Raw genomic sequence first — 25255 nt, forward strand, 5'->3', positions numbered from 1 at the left:
GTGGGGAGACAGTGGTTCCCAGTTTCCTGCAGCCTCCTTCCTGCTGTGAAGGAGACCCAGTGACCTGCTTGAAACTCCCACCCACTGCCACTGTCCTGCAGTGAAGTGCGTATGAGCAGGCTGCAATCAGGACTTACAATTCCCAGAATTCATTGGCTATTAGCCCATGGTCCCATCTAAGCTTTTGAATGGCAGTGCACAAGGACTCTGTAATGACAAGCCGGACTGAAGCTTTAGCAAATCGGAAGTTGGTGTTGATACAAACTTTTTCCAGCCTTTAAGAAAACTGCACGGCATGACAGGCTCCACGGTGACAGACACTCACGCAAGAGCCTTTGGGAAGCGCCAAGAAGCCCTGAACTGTGTGAGCTCTGTCCCTCCATCCCTCCCTCCCTCAATTTCTTTTGTGTGCTTTCTCTTCTCTCCCTCCATGTTTGCCTCTCTCCTGTCTTCCTCCTTATTTCCTCTGTCTGTCCTTCCTTTTGTTTCTTTTTACTTCTTTTAAATGGTTTTATGTTTGCTGCTGCTGAGCTCTCTCCTCCACGTATACAGTCCAGGATCTTGTCCAGGGGATGGTGCTACCCACAGCTGGTAATTCTTCACACCTCAATTTATGCGCTCAAGACACCTGTCATATTAATGCCCGTCTTACACGAGGTTCTAGATTCTGTCAAGTTGACAACACTAACCATCATGTCCTGTCTTTAAAAAAAAAAAAAGACAGCCCTTCCCACCCCCCAAAAGGTAAAAGAACGGGGTATGGAGCTCAGAGGTGGAACTTGCTATCACACTAGGCAGTGTGTTTAATGTCTGAACTACACATAGAAAGAGAGAGCACTTACAAAAACCAAAGGGTCAAGTGTCCGCCGAGAATGGACAGACATTAAAGAATTCACACAGCTTTTATTAAATTTATATTCCTTTCACAAACACCAAAGTCACTGGCCTACTTCAGCAGGAGTTTTCGGTTTTGCCTGTATGTATAAGCCCTGGTCAGAAGGAAAAAGAAGAAGAAGAAGGTTAGTGGGTCACGTGGGCATGCCTGTTGCTATAACAGTTGGGAGGTTGAGAAAGGAGGATTGTCCTGAGTTCCAGACTAGCCTTGGTTACAGAGACCATTATCTCAAAAAATCCAAACACATGGGTTGTGAGATGAGTCATAAGGTAAAGAAAACTGCCAACTGCCAACGTGTCTGCCGATCTGGATCTGAGCCTCAGGACACACAGTTGACAGCGAGAAGAACAGACTCTAGAGAGCTGTCCGCTGACCTTCACAGGCCTGTCTTGGTATTCGTAGGCTACACTTCACACACACACACACACACACACACACACACACACACACACACAAGATAGATAGATAGATAGATAGGTAGATAAATAGGATAGATGATAGAGATGAGATATAGATAAAAGATAGATAGATAGATAGATAGATAGATAGATAGATAGATAGATAGATAGATAAATAGGATAGATGATAGAGATGAGATATAGATAATAGATAGATAGATAGATAGATAGATAGATAGATAGATAGATAGATAGATCGGTGGATGACAGCTAGCTAGGTGATGCATGGATATATTGATAAAGGGTAGCTAACTAGATAGATGACAGATGGATGAGTTTACAGGTAGATGAATAGATAGATGCTGATAGATTGGATAGATTGATGGATTGCAGGATGGGGGAAAACAGGCTAGAACTGACCACTGACCCCACACATCAGAGGCTCGGCCAGAGATGTCATTGTTTCTGGTCAGGGCTGAGAGAACGTGTAATCAAGGGAACTAGGAGCAAGGATGGATGGACAGAGGGAGAAATACCAAAGGACAGAGACTGAGTACCATGACCAAACAGCACCCCCTCTCAAAGCTATGTCCCCCACTTTCCCACTCCCCAGCTTCTGCCCAAGTGGCCCTTTTGGAAAGTCTTTGCCAGTGTAATTAAGACAAGCTAACGTCACTGCGGGTTTAAGATCCAGCCTGTATCCAAACACTGGGGTCATTATATGAGAAAGACAAGGCCTCGGTGTGTCCCAGAGAGAAAACAAAACACCTACTAATGAACGGGAACCTAGATGTCCCTGGCTAGGACCCAAACTAACAGCGAAAGGCGTCTGTGGGACAAGTGCTCCCTAGCACACGGAAGCCTGGAGTCCACCCCCACCTCTCAGTGACAAAGGCACGGTAGTTCACACCTGTAAACCTGCACTAGGGGGCTGGAGGCAGGAACATCAGGAGTTTCAGGTCAGTCTCAGCTACACCAGGAGACTGAGTTTGAGGCTAGCCTGGGCTGCATGAGACCCTGCCCCTGAAAATCAAAGAGAAAAAAATCAAAAAGTCAGAGGAAAGCCTGGAATCTCTGCCTTCAGTTCTCATCTGTCCTCCTTGCTTACCTGTGCACAGGGATTATCTACCAGGGATCTGGACAGACCCAACCTCTTTCCCACTCAAACTGAAGACAAATTGGTATACCTTATTGTCAGCTGTTTGCGCCGTCCTGTTCCAGACCACCCTAAAAGTCTGGTCACTGTCCTAAGCCCTTGGTCTCCTTGGATAACAGAAACATAGCAGGGCTGGGAGGGCTGGAGAGATGGCTAAGTGGTTAAGAGCATTAGCTTCTCTTCCAGGGGACACAGATTTGATTCCCTTTACCCATATGGTGGCTCAGAACCATGTGTAACTGCAGTCACAGAGGATTCAACGCCCTCTTCTGGCAGGCACGTGGTGCACAAACTTACATGTAGGCCAAAAACAAAACAAAAAACAAACAAAAAAACCTCATTCACATAAAAATAAATAGATCAGCCCAGGATGAGATCACATCACCAGCACTGACCTCCTGGGAACAGGTTTGTTCCCTCAGGCACTTAGGACTTCACACCAACCTGCAGAAGCAGGTCTGAGATTAATGGCTCAGTCAACCACACCTTGACCAGACCTGCTCATGGCCCCTACCCATATACCAGGCCCTCCCTTGTTTAAAATCGAATTTCTAGTCACCAAGCTGTGTCTGCAGTCCTTGAACTTCATCTTCCCAACATGGTCACTGTGATGAGAATGTCTTCCTTCCTACCCACCAAGGAGCTCTCTTTGCCTGCCTTGGGGGACCCAAGTAATTTGGAATCTGCCGGCCGAGGACGCCAGTTACAGGAAGTCAGGGGCAAAGCTCAGCTGTAAGATATAAACTAAGGGGGTTGGGGATTTAGCTCAGTGGTAGAGCGCTTGCCTAGGAAGCGCAAGGCCCTGGGTTCGATCCCCAGCTCAAAAAAAACCAAAAAAAAAAAAAAAAAAAAAAAAAAAAAAAAGATATAAACTAAGGAATGTCCAGCGTTGCCAGATGCCAAAGGGAGCTGAGAGACAGGTGTGGGATAAGCGATCCACCCTCGGGGTCTCCTTTGCCGATGTCTGGCCCACAAATCCAGACCTTCACATATTTTACATTTATTTACTTTTATGTGTGTTTGTGTGCGGAGTGCCATGTGTGTGGATGTCAGCAGAGGTATGGGAGCCATTTTCTCCTTCCATCATGTGGGTCCTGGGGAGCCAACTCAGGTTTCCAGGCAGAAGAATTTATCCGCTGAGCCATCTGGACAGCCCTAGACAACAACTTCAAGAGAGAAGAACTGAACATAGTCTGCAGACATGCTCTACCTCTCAGCCATATAATGGCCGTCTCAGATGCTCTACGGCAGAGCCACGTCCCCCAGCCTCTCACTGGGGAATTCTAGGCAAGAGCTCTCCCTCTGAGCCATGCCCCCATTCCTCCCAAGAATAAGTTTCTGTGGCTCTAAGCAATCTCGTAGGTAGAGGTGTCCCTCCTGTGTGCCCTGGCTATGTACCGTGAGCTGTTAGGATTTATCATTGATGCCAGGCTAATAACTTGTCATCCTAGTACTAAGAAGTCTGAGGAAGAAAAGGAGTCCCAGATTAGCTTGAGGTCCATGAGACCATCGCAAAAAATTAACAGCTGGGCACGGTGGCATTTGCTTTTATTCCCAGCACCGGAGAGGCAGAGACACTTGGATCTCTGTGGTTTGGAGGCTAGCGAGGTCTACGCAGTGAGCCAGATTAGCCAAGTTTACATAGTGTTCTGTCTCAAAAATGTTTAACAAATGAATATATTGTTGAAGAATATATAAAAAAAATCTGGCTAGGTAAACCTCGATATGATCTGCACATCCGTTCTTTCTGTTTCAGACAGAATCTCATCAAATAGCCCTGGCTATCCTGGAACCATGGACACCAGGCTAGCCTTGAACTCTCAGAGATCCAACTGCCTCTGCCTACTAAAAGCATGAGCCACTTCCTCCTCCCCCTTCCTTTTCCTCTTCTTCGTTTTCCTCCGTTTTTAATGGAAGAGAAGACCCACAAAGATAGGGGAAAAAGCTGGGGACCTTTGTAGCTTTGTGATTTAGGGGTGAGGGAGAGAGAAAATGAGAGACAGGGAGAGGAGAGAAGGAAAGATAGAAGGTAAGGGAAGAAAGGAGCAGCCATGCTGGATCGATGGCTCAGGGGTTCAGAGCACTCACTGGTCTTACAGAGAAGCAAGCTTGGTTCCCAGTGCTCACGTGGCGGCTCACAATTACTTCAACTCCATCTCACAGGAATCCTCCTGTGCCTCTGGCCTCTATGAGCTCTGCACTCACATGCACACACTCCCCACAAACACACACACACACACACACACACACACACACACACACAAAATTAAAAATAATGTCTTGCTGGCAGTGGTGACACACGCCATTGACCTCAGCACTCCAGAGGCAAAGGCAGTTGGATCTGGATCTGTTTGAAGCCAGCCTGGTCTACAGAGTGAGTCAGAGTATAGCCAGGGCTACACAGTGAAACTCTGCCTCAAAACGACAACAACAACAGTCTTTAAAGAGAGGTGAGAAAGCAGGAGAGATAAAGAACAAGAAGCGAGACAGGAACTGAAGGGCATAGTGATGGGGGACATCAAAGACCCCTTCATGCACCCATTTCTTCTTCTTTTCTTCTGTTCTCACTCTTCCAACCCCAATTCTGTATTTTTTGAGATGGGGTCTCATGTAGCTCAGGCTGGCCTCAAACTCACTATTTACTCAATGATCACCATGACCTTGTGACCGTCTTCCTCCACCTCCTAAATGCTGTGATGGCAAATGTGTGACGCATACCTCGGTCATCTAAACCTGGGGATTGAACCCACGACTCTGAGCACACTAGGCAAATACTCCACCAATTGAGCCCCGTCCCCCGCTTTGTGAGATAGCATCTTTCTGTGTAGCTCAGACTGGCCTTGAACTTAGACCAATCCTCCTCTTCCGAGCCTAAGTGCTGGGACCATAGTAGTGGACCACCACACCTGGTTGGTATCCACGTCTGAGTGACTTGGGGACAAAGGGGTTTCGGAGTAACTCACGCGATCAGGATCACCAAGAAGGTTAGGATGGCCAATCCCACAGTCACCATGTCTCCCACCAACACCATGTTCCTCAGTTTTCTGTCATCCTGGAACTTCAGAGTCATGCGGGACTGCCCATCCTCTGGACAGAGAGAAGTAAAACTCAGCTTCAAGCCATTGTCCTCGGCCACCTCCTCCACCTCCCCTGTTCAGGGGCTCCCCACCCAGCACCATGGACCAGGCTCCTAAGTACCATTCACCTGGGGCAAACACTACAGCCTGGCCTGTCCCAGTGACAGCCCAAGCCAAGGGCTAAGTGAACCACACTCTTGTTGCCTGTGAGGAGGAAAGAAGTTGGACCCAAACCCAAGAAAAAAGTTGGGTGTCGTGGCTCACAACTGTCATCAGAACACTTGGGACACTGAGGCAGGAGGACTACTCTAAGCTGAGGGTTACAGAATGAAACGCTATCTCTTTAAAAGGAGGATGGTGGGGAGGAAATGAGGGAAAGAGCAATGGAAATGGGAGGGAAGGAAGTGAAAAGGAGGGATGGAGGAAAGGCATCGACCCAGCCCAGCAGCCACAAACCTGTGCCTTGTGGCTGGAGACCCCACCTCCACCCCCTCCTAGAGCTTCGTGGCATCTTCCCCTTTCTTCTCTCCCCTGCAACTCTTTCTACAACCAAGACTCTTGGCTTGACCTCCAAACTGTAACTGTGTCCTACCCACCCTCCAGACACACTGAAAGAGTAAACTTTTTGATTAAAAATAAGTCAGGCAGGGTGGCACACACCATCAGGCAGATCTATGTGAGTTTGAGGCCAGCCTGGTCTACATAGGGAAATCTTGTCTCAACAAATCAAAAAAACAAAACAAACAAAAAAAAAACAAAAAAACAAAACAAAACAAACAAACAAAAAAAACAACAAAAAAACAACAAAAAATCCAAAGCTAAACAAACCAAAAGCCAAAAATGAGCAGGCAAGTCCTTTTGTGGGGTTCTAATCGGAATAAATAATCAGCCGTGGAAAAGATTCAGGTGTCAATTAGGGGGAATTGGTGGGCAGGTGTGAAATTGGTGTTGCCGAGGACATGGCCCAGTAGGTAGGTAATGCTGGCTACACAAGCATGGGGACCTGAGTTCGAATCTCAAACCTATGCAAAGAGCTGGGTAGAGTTATACACACACCGTTAACAGCAGGGCTGTGGGAGGCCGAGACAGATAGATTGCCTGAGACTTATGGATACCAGTCAGGCTCCAGATCCAGCAAGAGACCCTCTTTCGAAGGTTGGAGAGAGACAGAGGGGATGCTGGTGTCTTCCTCTGGCCTGTGATGTTTCTCTCCACAGCCCCATGTTCACACATGCTACACACATACACGCCACACACATACACAGGGAACTGGTCTGTTATCAAGAGACCATTGCGGCTGTCGGAGACAGTGTCCTTAGAGCTACCCACATGTTCTGTATGGAGAAGGCAGATACCCGCGGTTCCTTCTTAAAGACTGTGATGGTCTGAGTGAGAATGGTCCCCAAAAGGCTCATAAAATACTTGGTCACCATGGAGTGGCACCGTTTGAAAGGATTAGAAGGTGTGGTGTTGTCAGAGGAGGGTGTCATCGGAGGTGGGCTTTAGGGATGCAAAAAGCCCATTCTAAGCTCAGAGACTCTCCCCCTTCTTTAGTGCTGCTTGCACATCTGGGTGTAGAACGCTCTGCTACGTCTCCAGGATTGTGTCTGCCTGCGTGCTGCCATGATGATAATGGAGTAAACCTCACTTTGGTCCCGTGGGTCTAGTTTTAGAGTCAAGGACAGAAGAAAGGGGTTAAGAAATCTCCCTTCGTGACTAAGGAAAGCCACTGAGGCCAGGCATGTGTCAGGGCTGTCCCTGCGTGGAGACCCAGACACACCACTGAGTGAAGCTGTGAAGGTGAAGCCTGGATTGTCCTGGAGACGCCAGAACCATGGGTTGCCTGCTGAGGAGGCTGCTAACAGGGAGCAGAGCCAGCCCAGGAGAGAGAAGTGTGTGGCAGTCAACAGAGCTGAAAGGAGCTGGGGATCTGAAGAGCTTTGACATCAGACACGGAGACGCCGAGTTTGGAGTTGCCCGGCTGGCTTTTGGCCTTACCTTGGTCCAGCATTTCCTCCCATTTGGGATATTAATCCTGTGCCACGGTATGTTGAAATATGTGATCTGGTTTTTTTTTTTTTTTTTTTTTTTTTTTTTGACTTTACAGAGGGTTACAGTTAAGAGATTGGCGCGTCTCAGAAGAGACTTTGAACTTTAAAATGGAGTTGAGGCTGTGATAGACTATGGGGACTTTGGAAGTTGGACTAAATGCATTTTGCACTTTGATCTGGCTACAAGCCTATTGTAGCCAAGGAGTGTGATGTGGTGGCTTGAATGAAAATGGCCTAGATGATGGTGATGATGGACTAAACTGTTGAAACACTAAGCCAGCTCCAGGTAAGTACTTTTTCTCCTCCAAGAGTTGACACGGTCATGGTGTCTCTTCACAGCCACAGAACACTGATTAAGACAAACACTATGGTGATGGTGATGATGATGATGATGATGATGATGATGGTGATGATGATGGTGATGATGATAATGATAATAATAATAATAATAATAATAATAATAATAATAATAATAATAATAATAGTAAGGGCTGGAGAGATGGCCCAGTGGGTGGGGAGGAGCACTGACTGATCTTCCAGAGGACTTGAGTTCAATTCCCAGCACTCACCTGGTGGCTCACAACTGCCTGTAACTCCAGTAAAAATAAATTGTTAAAAACAGAATAATATCTACAGCAAAGGTTAAATGAGTGAAACAGGCGGAGGAACATTGCAGTTTGATGCAAAATGATCTTTCAGGAAGTATCACTAGGAGGCCTTGAAACCTGGAGAGAGGGACAGGGGGGGGGGGGGGCGGGGGCGGGCGGGGGGGCTGATAGAGTAGGAATCGCAGAGGCCAGGAGGGCAGGACTGCACCATCTATCTGCTATAAGGATATTGGCGTGCATAGGGTATTAGAGTGACTGGGTCAGTCTTTCTATGCTTTTCACAGAAAATCTAAACATTAACCTTGTTTTCTGAGAGAGGATCTTTTAAATGTGTGTGTGTGTGTGTGTGTGTGTGTGTGCGCGTGCGTGCCAGAGGTTAGGCGCCTTCTTTAATCCCTCTCCACCCTGACTTTGCAGGGTGTCTCATTTAACATAATTCTTGCAAACTCATCCAGGCTGGCCAGTGAGGTTCAGGAATCTACTTCTCTCTCGCTACCCCACCCCTGAGTGATATAAGGTTATAGACAGGAGCTATTGTAGCTCAGGCTAGCCTTGAACTACAGACCCTCCTGCCTCAGCCTCCCAAATGCTTATGAGGAAACTTGAAAGAAGGACTCTACAGAAACAGACTGTGGGGAGCCTTGAAAGCACCCTAAGGACATGGCTCTCTCGCATAGCCACCCCGGCTCTTCCAAACCCGCAGCTCACCGAAGCAGGACTTCTTCTTCACGCACTTGGCAATGGTTTTCTTGCAGTAAAAACAGTCCAGGATATCCTCTTTGAACGAGTCTGGGTGGGGCAAAAGGGAGGTGTGGAGAAAAGCAGACCCCCAAGAACTGGCAAGAACAGGGGGGAAACAAGGGGGAAAGGAGGTGGGGTCCCTGGGCCTCTGAGAGTTGCAAGAGCCGCTACTGAGCACAGCAGGCTGAGCAAAGGTGGGTGGTTCGTTCGAGAAATGGTTTTTGAAAGATTAAATGGGATTTCCATGGGCCAGCTGACCAAATGTTCTGATCACAGAATATTTAGGGGTGTGTGTGCTAAGGGTTAAACTCAGAGTATTAGGACAGGGGCTCTACCACTAAGCCACCCCCAGCCCCTCACTGGAGGATTCTAGGTAGAAGCTTTACCATTGGTTTACATTGCAAGTCCACTTCCTTTTTTTTTTTTAAATCCTGAGGCAGGATTTTGCTATGTTCCTCAAGTTGGCCTTAAACTTGGGATTCTCCTGCCTCGTCCTCTGTCAGTAACTTCTGTGGTAGATCTGGGCCAGCCATGTCTCTTCCCCTCTGTAGACACTTAACCAAACATTCTTTTGTTGCTCTCATTTAACATTTCATGTATTTCCTGCATGCGTTCATTCACACAGACATACATGAATGGAGGCCAGGGAACAACTTGGAGGAGTCTGTCCTCTGATCATGTGGGACAGAGCTCAGGTTGTCAAGTTTGTTTTTTTTTTTTTTTTTAAAGCAAGCACCTTAACCCTCTGAGCCACCTCATTGACCTCAACATTTATTAATTCTTAGATCTGCTACTTTGGCCTTGGAGCGCCCCCTGACAAAGGTGGGCATGGGGCAGGTTCACCGGACTCCTCTCTTCCTGTGCAGACAGATCCCAGGACCCCTTTGCAGTGAGTTACACCCTCATGCCCTCTACTGAATCAAAGGAAAATGAAAACCGTGTTGGGTATCATTCCAGGCCACAAAACTTTGTGTGGTTCCCTAGTCTCAGAGACCAGTATAAATGCCACATACCCAATGGTACCCACAGATTTGCTGCGGCCTCTGCTCAAAGGCTGAAATCATTTTCATTAGCCCTCAAAAAGCAAATCTTGATGAGCCAGAGAGATGGCACAGCTGGGAAAGGTGTTTGCCAACAAGGCTGGTGACCTGAGTTCCAGGGAGCCATAGGGAAGAAGGAGAGAACCAAATTATCCTCTGACCTCAACATGTGTGCTTAGCGTGTGTGCGCGCACACACACACACACACACCCTAATAAAACAAAATGTAAAGCAAACAAAACAGCAAGCTGGGTGGCGGTGCACACCTTTAATCCCAGCACTCTGGAGACAGAAGCAGGAGGATCTTTGTGAATTCTAGGCCAGCCTGGTCTACCGAGTGAGCTCAGGATAGCCAAAGCTACACAGAGAAACCCTGTCTCAAACAAACATAAACAAATAGACCCAAAGCAAGTCTTGAGGTTGTCTTGGTGACACGTGAAATACCAGTACTGTTGAGGCTGAGGCAGGAGGATTGCCATGAGTTCCAGGTCAGTGTGGGTTACACAGTGAGACCTTGGGAGGAAGTGCGGCAGAGGTAGCTCGGTGGGTAAGATGGCTGCCTTATAAGCATGAAGACTCAAGTTCAGTCCTTAGAACAGAAGTCAGAGGTGGCATTGTATGTAGTCAAAGCTCTGAGGAAGAGGAGGAGCTGGGCAGCCTAATCAGTGAGCTTCATGACAGCGACACCAAGAGACCCTACTGCAAAAACCAGGGTGGGGCTGAAGAGAAGGCTCGGTTATTCAAAAAATTACTAATTATTAGATCACACCCCCACATTGTGGTTCACAGCCACCTGCAACTCCAGTTCCAGGAGGACACTGCACACATGTGGTGTGCATACATAATACATCATACATACATACATACATGCAAACACTCATTCATACAGCTTTAAAAAAATAACTGCTGGGGCTGGAGAGATGGCTCAGTGGTTAAGAGCACTGACTGCTCTTCCAGAGGTCCTGAGTTCAATTCCCAGCAATCACATGGTGGCTCACAACCATCTGTAATGGGATCTGATGCCCTCTTCTGGTGTGTCTGAAGGCAGCTACAGTGTACTCACATACATTAAATAAATCATTTAAAAAAGTAACTGAAAATAACATGGTGGATGGCTGCTGGTGCTTCATGCCCAAGGTTGTTCCTCTGGCTTCCACATGCTCATACATGTGTATATGCATGCACACATACACATACATGTACACACATATATATGTCCACATGTCCACATATACACACATTTGTGCATGCACATATATATGTGCACATACACTTGTAGGCATACACATCCATTTATGTACAAACACATATACACATGTGCATGCACACAAACACATACATGCTTGTGCACACACATGACCTCATGCTTGCATACATGTGCTCTCACAGACATTCATGCACACAAGCATGTGAGCATACACATGCATACAAGTGCACACACACATACATGCATGCACTCACAGCAAACCACCCTCCCTTGATCATGAGGGGTTTGTGGTTTTGTGGTAAAGCGAGTATGGCACTGAGGTTTGACTTGGGAGGAATGGGGAACAGATGTGGGGGGGGCATTGGGTAGGAAAAGCAGGACTCACGACAAGTTTTGTGGTCACATGCTGAAAGAGAAGAGAGCTGGTATGAGTGACGTGCAGGCCTGGTGGCTTGAGTATTTAATTGGGAAGGGAGCAAGGGAGAGAAGGGGCAAATCTGGGGAAGGAGAGGAAGGAATGTTGGTTAGCAAGATGGGGTCACAGAAGTGCTTTTGGGAGGGAAGGGACTGGGTGGGGGAGAAGGGGTAGCACCTTTAATTTCGTAGTCTCTTAATGCTTTCTTTAGTTCCTTGATGGCATGCTCCCTGAAGCTCACGAGCTCTTCCAGCAGAGGACCGTCTGAGGAGGGAAGAGATGCTGTCTGTGCAGGTCCTCATCAAACTTTGAACCACTTACAGAATTGTTAAACTGGGCTACAGAGATGTCTTGGTGGCAAAGAACACTGGCTGCTCTTGTAAAGGATCGAGGCTCAGTTTCCAGCACCTACGTTGGAGGCTCACAAATGCCTCTAATTCCAGAGGAATCTGATGCCCTCTTCTGACCCCTACTGGTACTGCATGCACAAATGGTATATACTACATGCAGGAAAAAAACCACCCATACACATAAAATGTTAAGAAGTGCTCCCGATTTTAAAGGCTTTCATTTTGGTTCTTTGCAAAAACGATCCGTTGAGTGTCCACAAAGAATTTGAATTCTGGAAGGCTCCTAAGAGCTTGAGACTTAAAATATGTGTGTGGACTTGTTTGTGCTTGAATAAAGGCTGATTCCCATGAACCCTGGCGCCTAGAAACAGCTGCTTATCTGCCTCTCATGAGCTGGGAGACTGGCTTTGAACTCTAATTAGGGAGGGATTCAAAGTCATAGTACTCCTGTCTCAGCTTCCTGAGTTACTAGGGTGATATACCACCAGTTCACTCACTGGTGGAAGGTTGTTACAAATGTTAGATTAATTTTAAAACAAAGAAAAAGAAAAGACAGCTGTAGAGAGATGGAGAGGCTTGGTCTGACCTAGATGGCACCATGTTTATTCACTGTGAAGAGGTAGATGGCCAGAATGCCTACAGAGGAAGATGGGATGCCATCTTTTATACCATTGAAATGACTTCTGTAGTCTGCAAAGGAGGCTGGGAAATGTAGTCTTTCAGCAAGACACTGTCAAAAACACCCCATTTATAAAAATAGCAGTGTTTGAGAAACATAAGAAGACAGAAGTGTGTGGCCGGCCACACCTTGGGCATCATAGAGATGAGGGTGTTCAGAATCTTCAAATCTGTGTGACTTTGGACAGGTCACTTGGCTTCTCTGAACCTCAGTGTTTCTCTCTCTCTCAACCTTTTCTCAAAAGTCTGCCTGCTAAACATCACAGCAAAGGGCACATGCCTTTGTTAGCTGCCCAGGGGAGAAGCACGTGAGTGTGAAAAGGAAGGCCAGGAGGTGGCTGAAAGGACTCCCACCTGTTCTAGAGTTAGCCTGTATGTACTGGGTTTGGTTCTTGAAGGATGTCACCACTGTTTCCAGTTGATCGAGGACTGTAGACCAGAAGGGAGGCCGTGTCACGTTAGAAGGCCCAAAGCTACCCGGGCCTCTCCCCCACGCACCCAAGCACACACCCACTTTCCCCACGAACGCGTTCATTGCGTAGTCCCTGAAGAAAGGCCCCTCCATGCTCAACAACAGGGCCTGCGCGCGCGCCTGCAACCCTTCCACGTGGAAGCGCTTGGGGATGATGGCCTCACGCAGCTGGTGCAGCGCTTCTAGCACCGACTGGTCGCACTGCAAGCAGCCCAATCCCCCGGGGCCGACCAAGCCGCACAGAATCACCAGGGTCAAGGCCAGAGGCATGGTGGGGACTTTGTGACATCACAGGGGAGGCCCCAGAACGCTCCCGGTGTCTCCTGAGCTCTGGAATTCAATCACTTAACATATTTATTGAGCACCTGCTGGGTGCTGTTCTAACCACGCCCCCACGCCCCCCAAGCCTGGCTGAGAAAGACTGAAGTATCCTGCCTTACTGTCTTAATTCAACAGACTTACTTGCCTTCCTTCTTCCTCGGGTTTCTTTCTCTTATTTCTCTCCGAAAATATTTTACTAAATGCATGTCTTTAATCCCAGCTCTATGGAGGCAGAGAAAGGCAGCTCTCTGTGAGTTCTAGGCCAGACTGGTCCACATTAGCCAGTGCTAGGACAGCCAGAGCTTCATAATGAGACCTTATCTCGAAATTATTTTTTAAAAAATATATTTTGAGTACTAGAGAGATGACTCAGCGATTAAGAGCGCTGACCAGTCTTCTGGAGGTCCTGAGTTCAAATCTCAGCAACTACATGGTGGCTCACAACCATCTGTAATGAAATCTGATGCCCTCGTTTGGTGTGTCTGAAGACAGTTACAGTGTACTCATATATAATAAATAAATAAATCTCAAAAATATTTTTCGAGAATGTCACATGCATGCAATGTTTTGATCATATTCATTGCCCCAAATACTCCCAGATCCACCCCCAGTTTCTCTCTTTTCTCCCTCTCTCTCCAGCCCTCCCTCTCTCCCTACTCTTCTAAGATAGTGCATCACACAGCCCAGGCTGGCCTTGAACTTTGTATTCATTGAAGAATGGCTTTGAACTCCTAATCCGCCTGTCCCAGCCTCCTGATAGCAGTGATTACAGGTGTAATTACCTTACCTAATTGTAACTCCAATTTTAAAAGTTCAAGGGGTCAGTGAGATGGCTCCGCAGGTCGTCAACGTTAGGATAACCTTGGCACGTCTGGGCCAAGGTCTGCCACCAAAAGATCACACCACAAAGTAGATCTAAGGCAAGAATTTTATTACGGGCACGGGGGAAGAGTGAAGGGCTGAAAAGTTGGACCATGAGAGAGAGAGAGAGAGAGAGAGAGAGAGAGAGAGAGAGAGAGAGAGAGAGACAGAGAGAGACAGAGAGAGACAGAGAGAGACAGAGAGAGACAGAGACAGAGAGACAGAGACAGACACACACACAAACACATACACACAGAGAGAGAGAGACACAGAGAGAGAGAGAGAGAGGGAGAGAGAGAGGGAGGGAGAGAGAGACAGACACACACACACACACAAACACAGCACACAGAGAGAGAGAGGGAGAGGGAGGGGGGAGAGGGAGAGAGAGGGGGGGAGAGGAGAGGGAGAGGGGGAGGGGAGGGAGAGAGAGGGAGAGAGAAAGAGAGAGAGGGAGAGGGAGAGAGGGAGAGAAAGGAGAGAGAGAGGAGAGAGAGAGAGAGGAGAGAGAGAGAGAGGGAGAGGTGTTGTTGAGAGGGACCTTTTAAAGCATGCACAAATCTCATAGGAAAGTAACTTGTAGCAACAGTGGATATGGGCTGCCCCTGGCAGAGGGGCTGGTGATGACGTAAGCTGCTGGTGCTGAGTGACTGAAAGACAGGCTGGAGGAGCACCTGACTTACAAAACTTAAGCACAAGGATCTGAGTTCGATTCCCAGGACCCACACTGTGGAAGGACAGACCTGACTCTCCAGCATGGCCTCTGACCACACATTCACCATGGCTCGTGCCCCTCCCCCAATAAACATATATTAATTTTAAATGTGCTTAACATTGAACTTCAGGACTGAAGAGATGACTCAGTGGTTAATAGCCCCAGCTGGGAGCCTGACTCTTGCCTGGTTTGGGGACCCTTTTCCTTCCACTGGGTTGCCCCATCCAGCCTTACTTTGAAGAGGGGTGCCTAGTCTTATTGCAACTTGATATGCCAAGATTAGTTGATATTCCTGGGAGCTTACCTCTTTCTAAAGGGAAACAGAGGAGGAGTGGATCTGTGGGAGAAGGGGGTGGTTAGTGGAGGACTGGGAGGAGAAGAGAAAGGGGAAACTGCAGTCTGAATGTAATATATGAGAGAATTGAGAGAGAGAGGGAGAGGAAGAGGTGGGGGGAGAAACAGGTGTTCTTGCTGAGAGATCTGAATTTAGTTCCCAGCACCACATGGCAGCTCTAATTGCAGGAGTCCAACGCCCTCTTCTGGTCTTTCTGGACACTACACACATATGTACCTACAAATCATTTAAAAAAAATTTTTTTTTTTTTTTTTGGTCTTTTTGAGACAGGGTTTCTCTATGTAGCCCTGGTTGTCCTGGAACTATGGCTGGCCTCGAACTCAGAGATCTGCCTGCCTCGGCCTCCCAAGTACTGGAATTTAAGGCATGTATCGCCCATCCTTAAAAGTAATTTTTTTTAAAAAAGTAGACTTAGATTCTGTGTTGTAAAACTTGGTGTGTTTGTCACACTTGGACTGTGTGAAGCTACTTCAAGGGAGAATGTTATGAGATGAGGATTTGGGTCACAAGTCTTCGTGACAGTGGGTGACATGCTGATGCCATCCTGTTCTGAGAACACAGAGAAAGACGGACTCGAAGGAAACAAAGCAGCTATGACCATCCCTCTGCTGGTTACTGTATAAACCCAATGCTTGCATTAGCAATGTCCTGACATGATATTTAAATAACTCTGAGAACTAATGTTACATTTTTGAGTTTTTAAAACTACTTATTTTCATTTACACCTTCCTTCCTTCCTTTCTTTTCTTTTTTAAAGACATTTTTTCCCCTGTGTAGTTCTGGCTGTCCTGAAACTCACTCTGTAGACCAGGCTGGCCTCAAACTTAGAACTCAGAGATCTGCCTGCCTCTGCCTCCTGAATGCTCAGAGCGAAGGCATGTACCACCCCTGCATAGTTAAAAGTAAGTGCTTTTGTTAGCTTATGTGCACGGCCTGCATGCAGTATCCAAAGAGGCCAGAAGAGGGCACCACACCTCCTGGAGCTGGAGTTACAGGTGGTTGTGAGCCACACAGCGTGGGTGCTGGGAACCAACTGAAACCTTCTGTACAAACGCAGTGCATGCTTCTAACTGCGGAACCTTCTTTCCAGCCTCATCCCCTCTCCCCACCCCTGAATGGTGGGCTTACAGAGCTGGGTCTCCACACGTGGTATAGCATCCTACCATGGCAGCAAGCACCTACTAAGGTGAACCCCCAGACCCCGAGGGATTTCCCCCCATTTTTATTTTATTTGTTTTAAGAAATTTGTGCTGGGAGAATCTTTTTGTTCACTGTGTGAGATATTTCTCTGTCCTTCCTAGCCTGTCTAAGGCGTTCTCTGATTGGTTTAATAAAGAGCGGGATGGCCTATAGCAAGGCAGGAAAGGATAGGCAGGACTTCCTGGCAGAGTTAGGAACTCTGGGAAAGAGTCTTAGGGAAGAGATTCGTGAGTGAGACACGGAGCAGAAATTTGCCAGCCATCCCTGGAGAAAGAAGGAGGTGTCAGACTGAAGAAGAAGCTATCAAGCCATGTGGCGGGTTTACGTAGACGGTTAGGTTACTCAGTGAGCTCGTTGACGGTCTGCCAAGCTAAGGCTGAAAGCTTTCATAAAAATATAAAAGGTCTTTGTGTCATTATTTGGGAACTGGTGGGTCAAGAAAGTCACGTTATAAATTTGTTTTAAGAAAGTTTTAAGTTTGAGGCCAGCCTGGTCTTCTGAGTGAGTCCCATAGCCAGGAAACTACACAGAGGGGAAAAATGTCTTGGAAAACTAGAGAAAGAAAATTTAAGTATTTTTCACAATATTTATTTATCTTTGTCGAGAGGTGGGTCTCGATACGTAGCCTTCGGTGTCCTGGAATTCACTGTGTAGATCAGGCTATCCTCAAACTCACAGAGATCCACCTGCCTCTGCCTCCTGAGCGCTAGGATTTAAGGTGTGCACTACCATACCCAGCTGTAAGATTTTTATTTATTTTTATCTCATGTGTATGAGCGTTTAGTTGCATGTATGCCTGTGTACCATATGCTTGCAATGCTCACGGAGACCAGTAGAGGGCGTCAAATACCCAGACCTGGAATTACAGTTGAATTTGAGTCGCCATGTGGATGCTGGGAATTAAACCTGGATCCTCTGCCAGAATGGTCCACAGGACATACTTTACCTTATTAAAAAAAAATTACACTTATCTATTTTTGTGTTGGAAGGTATACCTGAGGAGGTCAGAGGGCAAATCTGGGGAGTCAGTCCCCTCCTTCCGCCTGGGTCCTGGGGATCAACCCCAGATCCTGGGTCTTGGTGGCCAGTGCCTTTGCCCACTGAGCCATCGTGTCCAAACCCTTTTCACCTGAAATAGGATTTCACCCTGCAGCCCTGACTTGCCTGGAACTCACTACATAGCTCAAGCCAGTAGGAAGCACACAGCAACTCTCTTGCCTCTGCCTCCCAAGCGCTGAGTTGACAGACATTCTCTGCACTATCTTTGTTTTATTTCTCTCATGTCAGGAGACAGTTTCCTGAGTCCAGACATCTCAGAAACAAGTTCCATCTTGCTGGCAGGCTCAAAACTGAGTTTATGTGCTCAGGCCCTGAACCCCAACTCCAATCCTGCTTCTTCAGGTGTTTCCTATCTGCTAACCACTAAGGGATGTCAAGAGGGAAGATGCTGTCATCCCATTATCTAAACCAAGAGACACAAATCATAAACGTGCTGGCTGTTGTGTCGTAACTGACTACGTGTGGCTTGCCCACTTCTTTGTTCCTTTTCATTCTAACACTTCAGGTCAGAGTCCAGGTGGGGAGCTGACAGCAAAAGCTGAACCAAGGACCCTGAAACCAGGTGACCTGGATAAGACCCAACCCTGATGTGTTGAAATATGATTGGTCAATGCAACAGACCACCCTGCCCCCCACCCCCGTCTCTGTGTTCCCATCCTATAAAAATGTCATACAGTCTCTCTTGGGGATGCGATTTCAGATCCCAAACTGGTTGCCTCCCTGAGTGCTCAGAAAATAAAGCTTGAATTTTTGCGCTTCCCTCTCTGACGTGAGTTTCTGTAGGGATAGTTCTGATGCTGAGGTCCTGTTCCTCCATTGGTTCTTGACCTGTCCATAAAGAAGCCATGGGCCAAGGAATGGGCGGGACTTCTGGGTTCCTGGAGGAAAACAGAGAGATGCAAGGGAGGAGAGGAAGATTTCATTCTCCATGCTTCTGATGAAGAAAAGTTGACCATCTATGTGAGATCTCGAAACAGAGTGGCCACACAGGCCGTTCCTACAGGCGGGTGGTCAGGGATGTTAGCAAGGCCTAGGTGTAACTGGCCAACTAAAGTTAGGTCAGGTGGGAGGTTCAGAGATAGGAATATTGGTAAGGTCAAGCTTTCCAGGCAGGAGCTAGTAGCCCAGGAATTGTGTTAACAGGCGAGCTGAAATCAGACACCTGTGTGTCTGTCATTTATCTGTGGATTCGAGGGAAACTGGGTTGGGGCTGGTAGCGTAGCCCGTTCCCAGAGCATTGGTGGGGTAGTCAAGCTACACACAACAAATTTTCTCCGTTTCCACCTCAAACCTAACACGAATGTGGCTACTGAGGAGTCTGAAGTGACAGATGTAGCTAGTGTAATACTGTGAACTGTAAAAGAATTATATATTCTAGCTAGCCTGCATAAAAGGCACACCAACCTGGTATTTTATTTACAAGCCTAGACTGGGCATATTCAATGCTATTCTCATCTATATCCGAACCATATGTCCCCGTGTTACTTGGCGTTTAGTCTCACCCTGGCTGCTTTGCTCCATCAGTCTGTCAGGATGCTCCCGGTCCAGCCCATCTAATGGAGACCTCCTGTTCTCCACATCTTCCTTCTCCCCGTGGTCTCTCCTGAGACCCCTCCCACTCCATGCTCAAGTGCTGCCTTTTTCTCTCTACTGCCCAATCACAGGCTCTAGCCTTTTATTAACCAATTAACTTTAAATGGGGAGCAAGGTTTACATAGCAAAGGCTGGTGAATGTGAGTTCTCTTGTCTGGATGGCAACCAGATTTTGGGGCTCAGAATTTGGTATTTGTATACATAGCAGCAGATCACCCCCCAACAGTGAACAGATGTGTCTGGCTTGGCATGAGCAGGTGAATTGAATTAGACTGGATTAAGTAATGATCCAGGACACCCAGGTTGTCATTGTGCCATGTCACCACTAGAGGGCAATCACACCAGTTAAATTCTCTCTCTGATCTGCACTAGCTAGCTTCGGCTCCCTGCAGCCTGCACTTGTGGGTCCCAGGATTACCCAGCAGACTAGCAAGCTCGAGACCACTGAGAGAGGAGCCGACCTGTTGACTTGCATATGCTTCTCTCCCACCATCAAAGTCCCCCTTTGGGGCAGTGAGCTGCACAAAGACTACAGATTGCTCAGCTTCTCAACCCAGAACTCTTGAGCACCAGGTATGAGGCCCAGAACTGGTTTGGTTTCTCTCATGTGGATATAGTGAAGAGTGGTGTGGTAAAGCATAGATAAATTAATATTATCTAATATCACACCCTAGAATTTTACATTTCAATAAAGATGGCTAAAGGATTTCCCACACTGAGCTAGACACCAGCATCAGGGAGGCTGAGGCAGAAAGATGGTCAGTTCTGTGGCCTAGAATCCTTCACTGAGAGGCTGGGGGCGTGGCTCAGTGATAAAGCCCCTGCCTAGAATCCCCCAGTGAGGGGCTGGGGGCGTGGATCAGTGGGGCACCTGTAGACTCACCCAGTCTAGGGGCGTGGCTCAGTGGGAGAGCACCTGCCTAGAATTCCCCCAGTGAGGTGCTGGGGGGCGTGGCTCAGTGATAGAGCACCTGCCTAGAATCCCCCAGTGAGGGGCTGGGGGCGTGGCTCAGTGGGAGGGCACCTGCCTAGACTCACCCAGTGAGGGGCTGAGGGCGTGGCTCAGTGGGAGAGCACCTGCCTAGAATCCCCCAATGAGGGGCTGGGGGCGTGGCTCAGTGGTAGAGTGATTTTTAAGCTGGTGTGAGGCTCTAAGTCCCAGTTCTTCAAAGTAAATAAAAAATAAAACCAGACCTTCATGGACTTGAAGCTGCTCAGAGGGCCCTGTCTCTAGATCATGTGCACTGGACCGCCCCTTACCAGTGTGCAGTCCCTCACGTCCCTGGCCCCTTGGGAGGATTTATTTGTTTTGTGGATAAAGTTGCCTTTCGGGATTCTTTCTGTCCCATGTAATTTTTTTAAACAAACTTTACTCATGGTTTCGTGTGTGACCGTCCTTTTGAACCAAACAGTTGCCACTTGGAGAGTTCAGCTGCGGCCCCTTGCAAAAGGATCAGGCCAGCAGGGCTTGCTGACTCACCGTGGAGGGGTACAGAAGGTCAGGAGCCCCTCAGCTGAGTGCCTCCTACCACCCACTGTCTGCAATGCTGCCTTCATAGCATGTGACCTCAGGGAGCCGCCAGAGGGTAGAAACAGGTGAGGAGCTGGGGAAGCTCCATTTATGGAGCTATGGGACAGAGCTTATCCTCACTGAGTAAACGATTTTCAGGTGTAGCCTGTTAGGGGAGGAGCACCTCCGCCCCTAAAGGTAACTCCTCACCTATGCTTGGTAAGGAAAACCAAGGTTTACCCAGAATGACCTTCGTGGAGTTATGCTTCGTTCGTCATTGCGACCTTAGGAAGGAACGTAGACCTTGCTTACATCTACTTCTGGGAAGGGATTTTAGCCACATACATGTATGTATGTGTATGTGTGCATGACAGCTGTCTGCAGGTGTCCATGGAGGCCAGAAAAAAGATGTTGGAGCCCTTGAAATTGGTGTTATGGATGCTTCATACACTGCCCAACATGGGTGCTGGGAATTGAGACCAGGATCTTTGCAGTGTGTGCTTTTAACCACATTAGTGTTGTGAATGTGTGGACTCCTGTGTGTATCTGCATGGCGTCCTTATGCCCACGTGTGTATACAATGATGTGAAGAAGCCGGTTGTCCTCTGCGACTGTCTATTCTTTGAGGCAGGATCTCTCCCTGAACCTGAGCCTCACATTTTCCCAGCCGGGGTGAAAGCCAAGTCCCAGGGTTCCTCCTGCCTCCTCCTGCCAGGGCGCTGGGATTCAGGCTACTTTCCTCCACAGAGTGCTGCAAGCTGAGCTCTGGCCCTCACGCGTCCCCTGCAGCTCTCCCGAGTGCTGACCTATCTCTCCAGCCACAGCATTTAAAAAGCCTTTTTTTTTTTTTTTTTTTTTCTTTTTACACTGGGCAGCGGTGGCACACGCCTTCACTTGGGAGGCAGAGGCAGGCAGATCTCTGAGTTCCAGGCCAGCCTGGTCTACAGTGTGAGTTTTAACATCCAGGGTTACACAGAGAAACCCTGTCTCTGTGTGAGGTTCTAAACAAACAAAGAAAAACTAAAACTAAAACCAAACACCATGACAACAACAACAACAAACTCCAAAACATTTATTTCACATTTAAAAAATGTGTTTAGGGCTGGAGAGATGGCTCAATGGTTAAGAGCACTGGCTGCTCTTCCAGAGGTCCTGAGTTCAATTCCCAGCAACCACATGGTGGCTCACAACCATCTGTAATGAGATCTGATGCCCTCTTCTGGTATGTGTCTGAAGACAGCTACAGTGTACTCATATATAAAATAAATAAATCTAAAAAAAAAAAGTGTTTATTTTGGGTGTGGGGGGGGGTTGCCACACAGCATATGTTCAGGTCAGAAGACCGCTTACAGCCGCTAGTTCGTTCCTTGAGAGCTCCAAGAATTGAACTCGTGTCATCAGGCTTGGTGGTACACTCCTTTACCCACTGAGCCATCTTTCCAGCTCCCAGGTCAATTTTAATGATGTCCCCAGACGCCATGTGGTGGCACTGTCCCCACCACCTTGGAGATTTCTTGGTTGTGTGTGTGGGGGTCTTTGTGACCACCACACCCAGCAGAGTAACGATCCACGGGAGGCAACAAGGCAGTTCTGTTCAACACAACTCAGTCGCTGGTGCTGGCTCAAACTTCAGGACTCTCAGCTCAAGTCCTTTCTTTTATGCATAGTTAAACACATCGAAATTTAGTGAAAATTTTCCTGGTGATAAATAACTCCATTACGTGTGCACAATAACGCTTAGGGCATGACTACATCAAAACGCTTTTGTGAATATATCAGGAACTGTAGGGGCAACCCCTATGTAAATGCTGGGGGCCATGCAGCCACAAAAGCATCTCCTGCAGGAGGACCTAATTGAGGACTGCCTGAGAGAACAAGGATTGCTGACGCAGACAATGCCAGCCAATCGGGAACTGCTGTTTAGAAGAGATGCTTTCTTGGGACCAGTGGGGTGTGGGTGAAGGGCATTAAAGGAGCTTGCAGCAGTGCTCAGGTGAGCTCGCTGCTGCGTTTCTCTCCTCCCACAGCCTGTGTCGTTGATTCCGCGCCACCTCACCTCCAACCCACGAGGGCAGGTAGAGTCAGGTGACCAGTAGTCCGGGGCCGCAGTAAAGTGCATATGACACCTTCCATAAAGATATTCTACAGATTAACGGGGAAAACAAGCTCACGTAAGGGTCTGGGAAGGATCCCGTATGGTCTCAGCCACACAGATAGTGCGGAGGTCAGCAGGCTGTTAACCGGGTCCATCCCCAGCCTCTGGGTGAAGAAGGGCTATGTATCCTTCCTTGGAAGGGACAGCCCTGTGTTTCTCATTCCTCGATCTTCTGTGCTTATCTGTGAGCACGAGGACCTCTGCCTCCTGGCTGAGCATGTCAGGCAGTTTCACTCAGGGAACCTGCCAAGGATGGCCATACAGGCTGCTGCCTGCAGGTGAGACAGGAGGCTCCTGCGTGACTGACCGCCCCTGTGCCCCTGAGGGAGAGCCATGACTCCTGGGCACCGTGGCAGGACATGCGCACAGGTGATGCACACGGTTGTTTTGGGGGTTTATTTCTCTATTTTTTTCTTTTGAGACAGGGTTTCTCTGGGTAACTCTGACTGTCCTGGAACTCACTTTGTAGACCAGGCTGGCCTCGAACTCAGAGATCTGCCTGTCTCTGCCTCCTGAGTGCTGGGATTAAAAGCGTGTGCTGGCTTTCGTTTTATTTTTCAGTTACCAGGGGGGAAAATGGGTTGCACTGTGATACCTGCATGCACACTTCACGTTAATTTGCCGAGTCCCCCCTCATGATCCTCCCACGGACAGTTCCTTCCCTTCTCTTCCTCCCTTTTCTGTTGACGCGGGGTCTTCTTCTGTAGCCTGATTGCCCTGAAACTCATGACAGTCAGCCTTCAAAGTGCTTCCTCATTTCACCTGTCTTCTCTTTTTGTCTTGTTGTTGTTGTTGTTGTTATTGTTGTTGTTAAGACAGGGTCTTGTAGCCTAGGCTAACCTAGAACTGTCTTTGTAGCCAAAGATGACCTCGGATGCCCCAGAAGCACACCCTGTTTATTATAAAGAGTAGAACATGGGGGCGGGGTTATTGCATACAGCTGGGCCAGGGGTCAGGTTTGCCTCATCTGAGTAGGAGCGGTCTCCGTGGGGCACAGTCTGCAGGCTGTAAATACCCAAGGAAATAAAGCTATGGTAGACACGTTCTGCACACACTATCAACACTGGCATCCAATCTCCCTAGGGAAGGATCTGCGGTTTCCCTCTGAGCCTCACCCAGGGTCTGGGGAAGGCTTTGCGGTTCGTTCCTGGTGTGAGGCTCTGGGGTCCTTAACATGGCCACGCCCATATTGATAGCACCCATCCACTCAAGGGCTTTCTGTGCTCCCTAAAGACCAGTGTTTGGCACCGACACGAGGTGGACCCGAGCGATGGTGGAATACAGTTGCCTGGCAGCAGGCCGTCTGCTGTAACCCTCTCTCCTGGCTGGGCTGCAGGCCAAGTTCCTCTAACCGCCCCACATTCCTTCCTGCCTGCCTCACATCACCAACCAAATGCCTTTAGTGTCATGTTGCCCTGACCCTGCACCTGCCACTGTCTCTAAGCTGGGTCCCAGGGAGACCGACTTCATCCATTCCACCTCCAAAGCGATGAACGGGGGAAAGACCGCTGTGTGGATGGCGTGTGGAAAAGCTGGCCTTCGTTCCGCCAGCCCACAAGGTATTCTATGACTCAGCGCATTCGGTGGCCAAGAATCTGCGAGGTTTGTAAAGGCCAGCGCGCACTCTGGGAGCTGAGACATAAGCAGGAGAGCTTCAGGGATGCAAGGAACAGGATTTGTTTGTTTACTTACCGAGGAGCTGAGGAGGGAACCCAGAACGCTCAACCTCTCCCATCAAGCCAATCCCAGCCCCTCGTCTAGGCCTAGTACCACAGCCTGTTAGTGTAGATCAGAGCTGGACCTTGGGTATCGGCCACGGACTTCCTTGTCTCTTGCTTACTTCTGCTTATGCCAGGCTGGCTGGCTTGTAAGCTACAGGGAGTTGCTTGTCTCCACCCCGCTTCTCCCCGGAGAGCCACCCTGAGATTACAGATGTGAGCACCCCCACTGCATCCAATTTATATGAGGGTTGCAGGGCCCTGAATTGATTTTTACATTTGTGCTACAACCTACACACCCCAACCTCCCTCCGTCCCTCCCTCTTTCTTTTATATGCGTGCCAAATTATGTCTGTGAAGGTCAGAGGAAAACTTGTAGGAGTTGGTCTCTCCCTCCATCATGGGGTTCCCAAGGACAGACCTCACTCTGTTGGGCTTGGGGTCCGGCATCTTTTCACGGCTGTCATTTTCTTTCTTTCTTTCTCTCTTTCTTTCTCTCTTTCTTTCTTTCTTTCCTTCTTTCTTACTTTCTTCCTCTTTCTCTCTCTTTCTTCCTCTCTTCCTCTTTCTCTCTCTTTCTCCCTCTTCCTTCCTTCCTTTCTTTCTTCCTCTTTCTCTCTCTCTTTCTCTCTCTCTCTCTCTCTCTCTCTCTCTCTCTCTCTCTCTCTCTCTCTTTCTTTTTG

At 48.2% G+C, this 25255-nt stretch overlaps 1 protein-coding gene and 1 long non-coding RNA gene across 3 annotated transcripts; both read right to left on the minus strand.

Annotated features, from left to right (window-relative positions):
* Nucleotides 1–899: 899 nt before the first annotated feature.
* On the minus strand, nucleotides 900–13358 carry Izumo2 (IZUMO family member 2). Of its 2 annotated transcripts, XM_032896045.1 has the most exons (7): nucleotides 13127–13358; nucleotides 12971–13045; nucleotides 11766–11852; nucleotides 11559–11579; nucleotides 8894–8974; nucleotides 5413–5536; nucleotides 900–989 (listed from the first exon to the last, which is right to left on the minus strand). In XM_032896045.1, the coding sequence occupies exons 1-7, from the start codon at nucleotides 13356–13358 to the stop codon at nucleotides 947–949; spliced, it is 663 nt and encodes a 220-aa protein (XP_032751936.1). In that variant the 3' UTR covers nucleotides 900–946. The 2 variants fall into 2 exon arrangements, with proteins under 2 accessions (XP_032751936.1, XP_032751938.1); XM_032896047.1 differs by lacking the exon at nucleotides 8894–8974.
* Nucleotides 13359–23733: 10375 nt separating this feature from the next.
* Nucleotides 23734–24878, minus strand: LOC116894348. The gene is made up of 2 exons (XR_004387023.1): nucleotides 24334–24878; nucleotides 23734–23859 (listed from the first exon to the last, which is right to left on the minus strand). It is a non-coding gene; the product is annotated as an uncharacterized LOC116894348 (long non-coding RNA).
* Nucleotides 24879–25255: the final 377 nt, after the last annotated feature.

Source organism: Rattus rattus, chromosome 2 (assembly GCF_011064425.1).
Source record: "Rattus rattus isolate New Zealand chromosome 2, Rrattus_CSIRO_v1, whole genome shotgun sequence".
Taxonomy (NCBI): Eukaryota; Metazoa; Chordata; class Mammalia; order Rodentia; family Muridae; genus Rattus; species Rattus rattus.

Coding starts and splice junctions, on each gene's coding strand:
- Izumo2 (XM_032896045.1), bottom strand. CDS start 13,358: ATGCCTCTGGCCTTGACCCTGGTGATTCTGTGCGGCTTGGTCGGCCCC. Junction 11,580..11,765: donor AAGAGACTACGAAATTAAAG/GTGCTACCCCTT, acceptor CTTCTCTTTCAG/CATGTGACCACAAAACTTGT. Junction 5,537..8,893: donor GAAGAAGAAGTCCTGCTTCG/GTGAGCTGCGGG, acceptor CTCTCTGTCCAG/AGGATGGGCAGTCCCGCATG.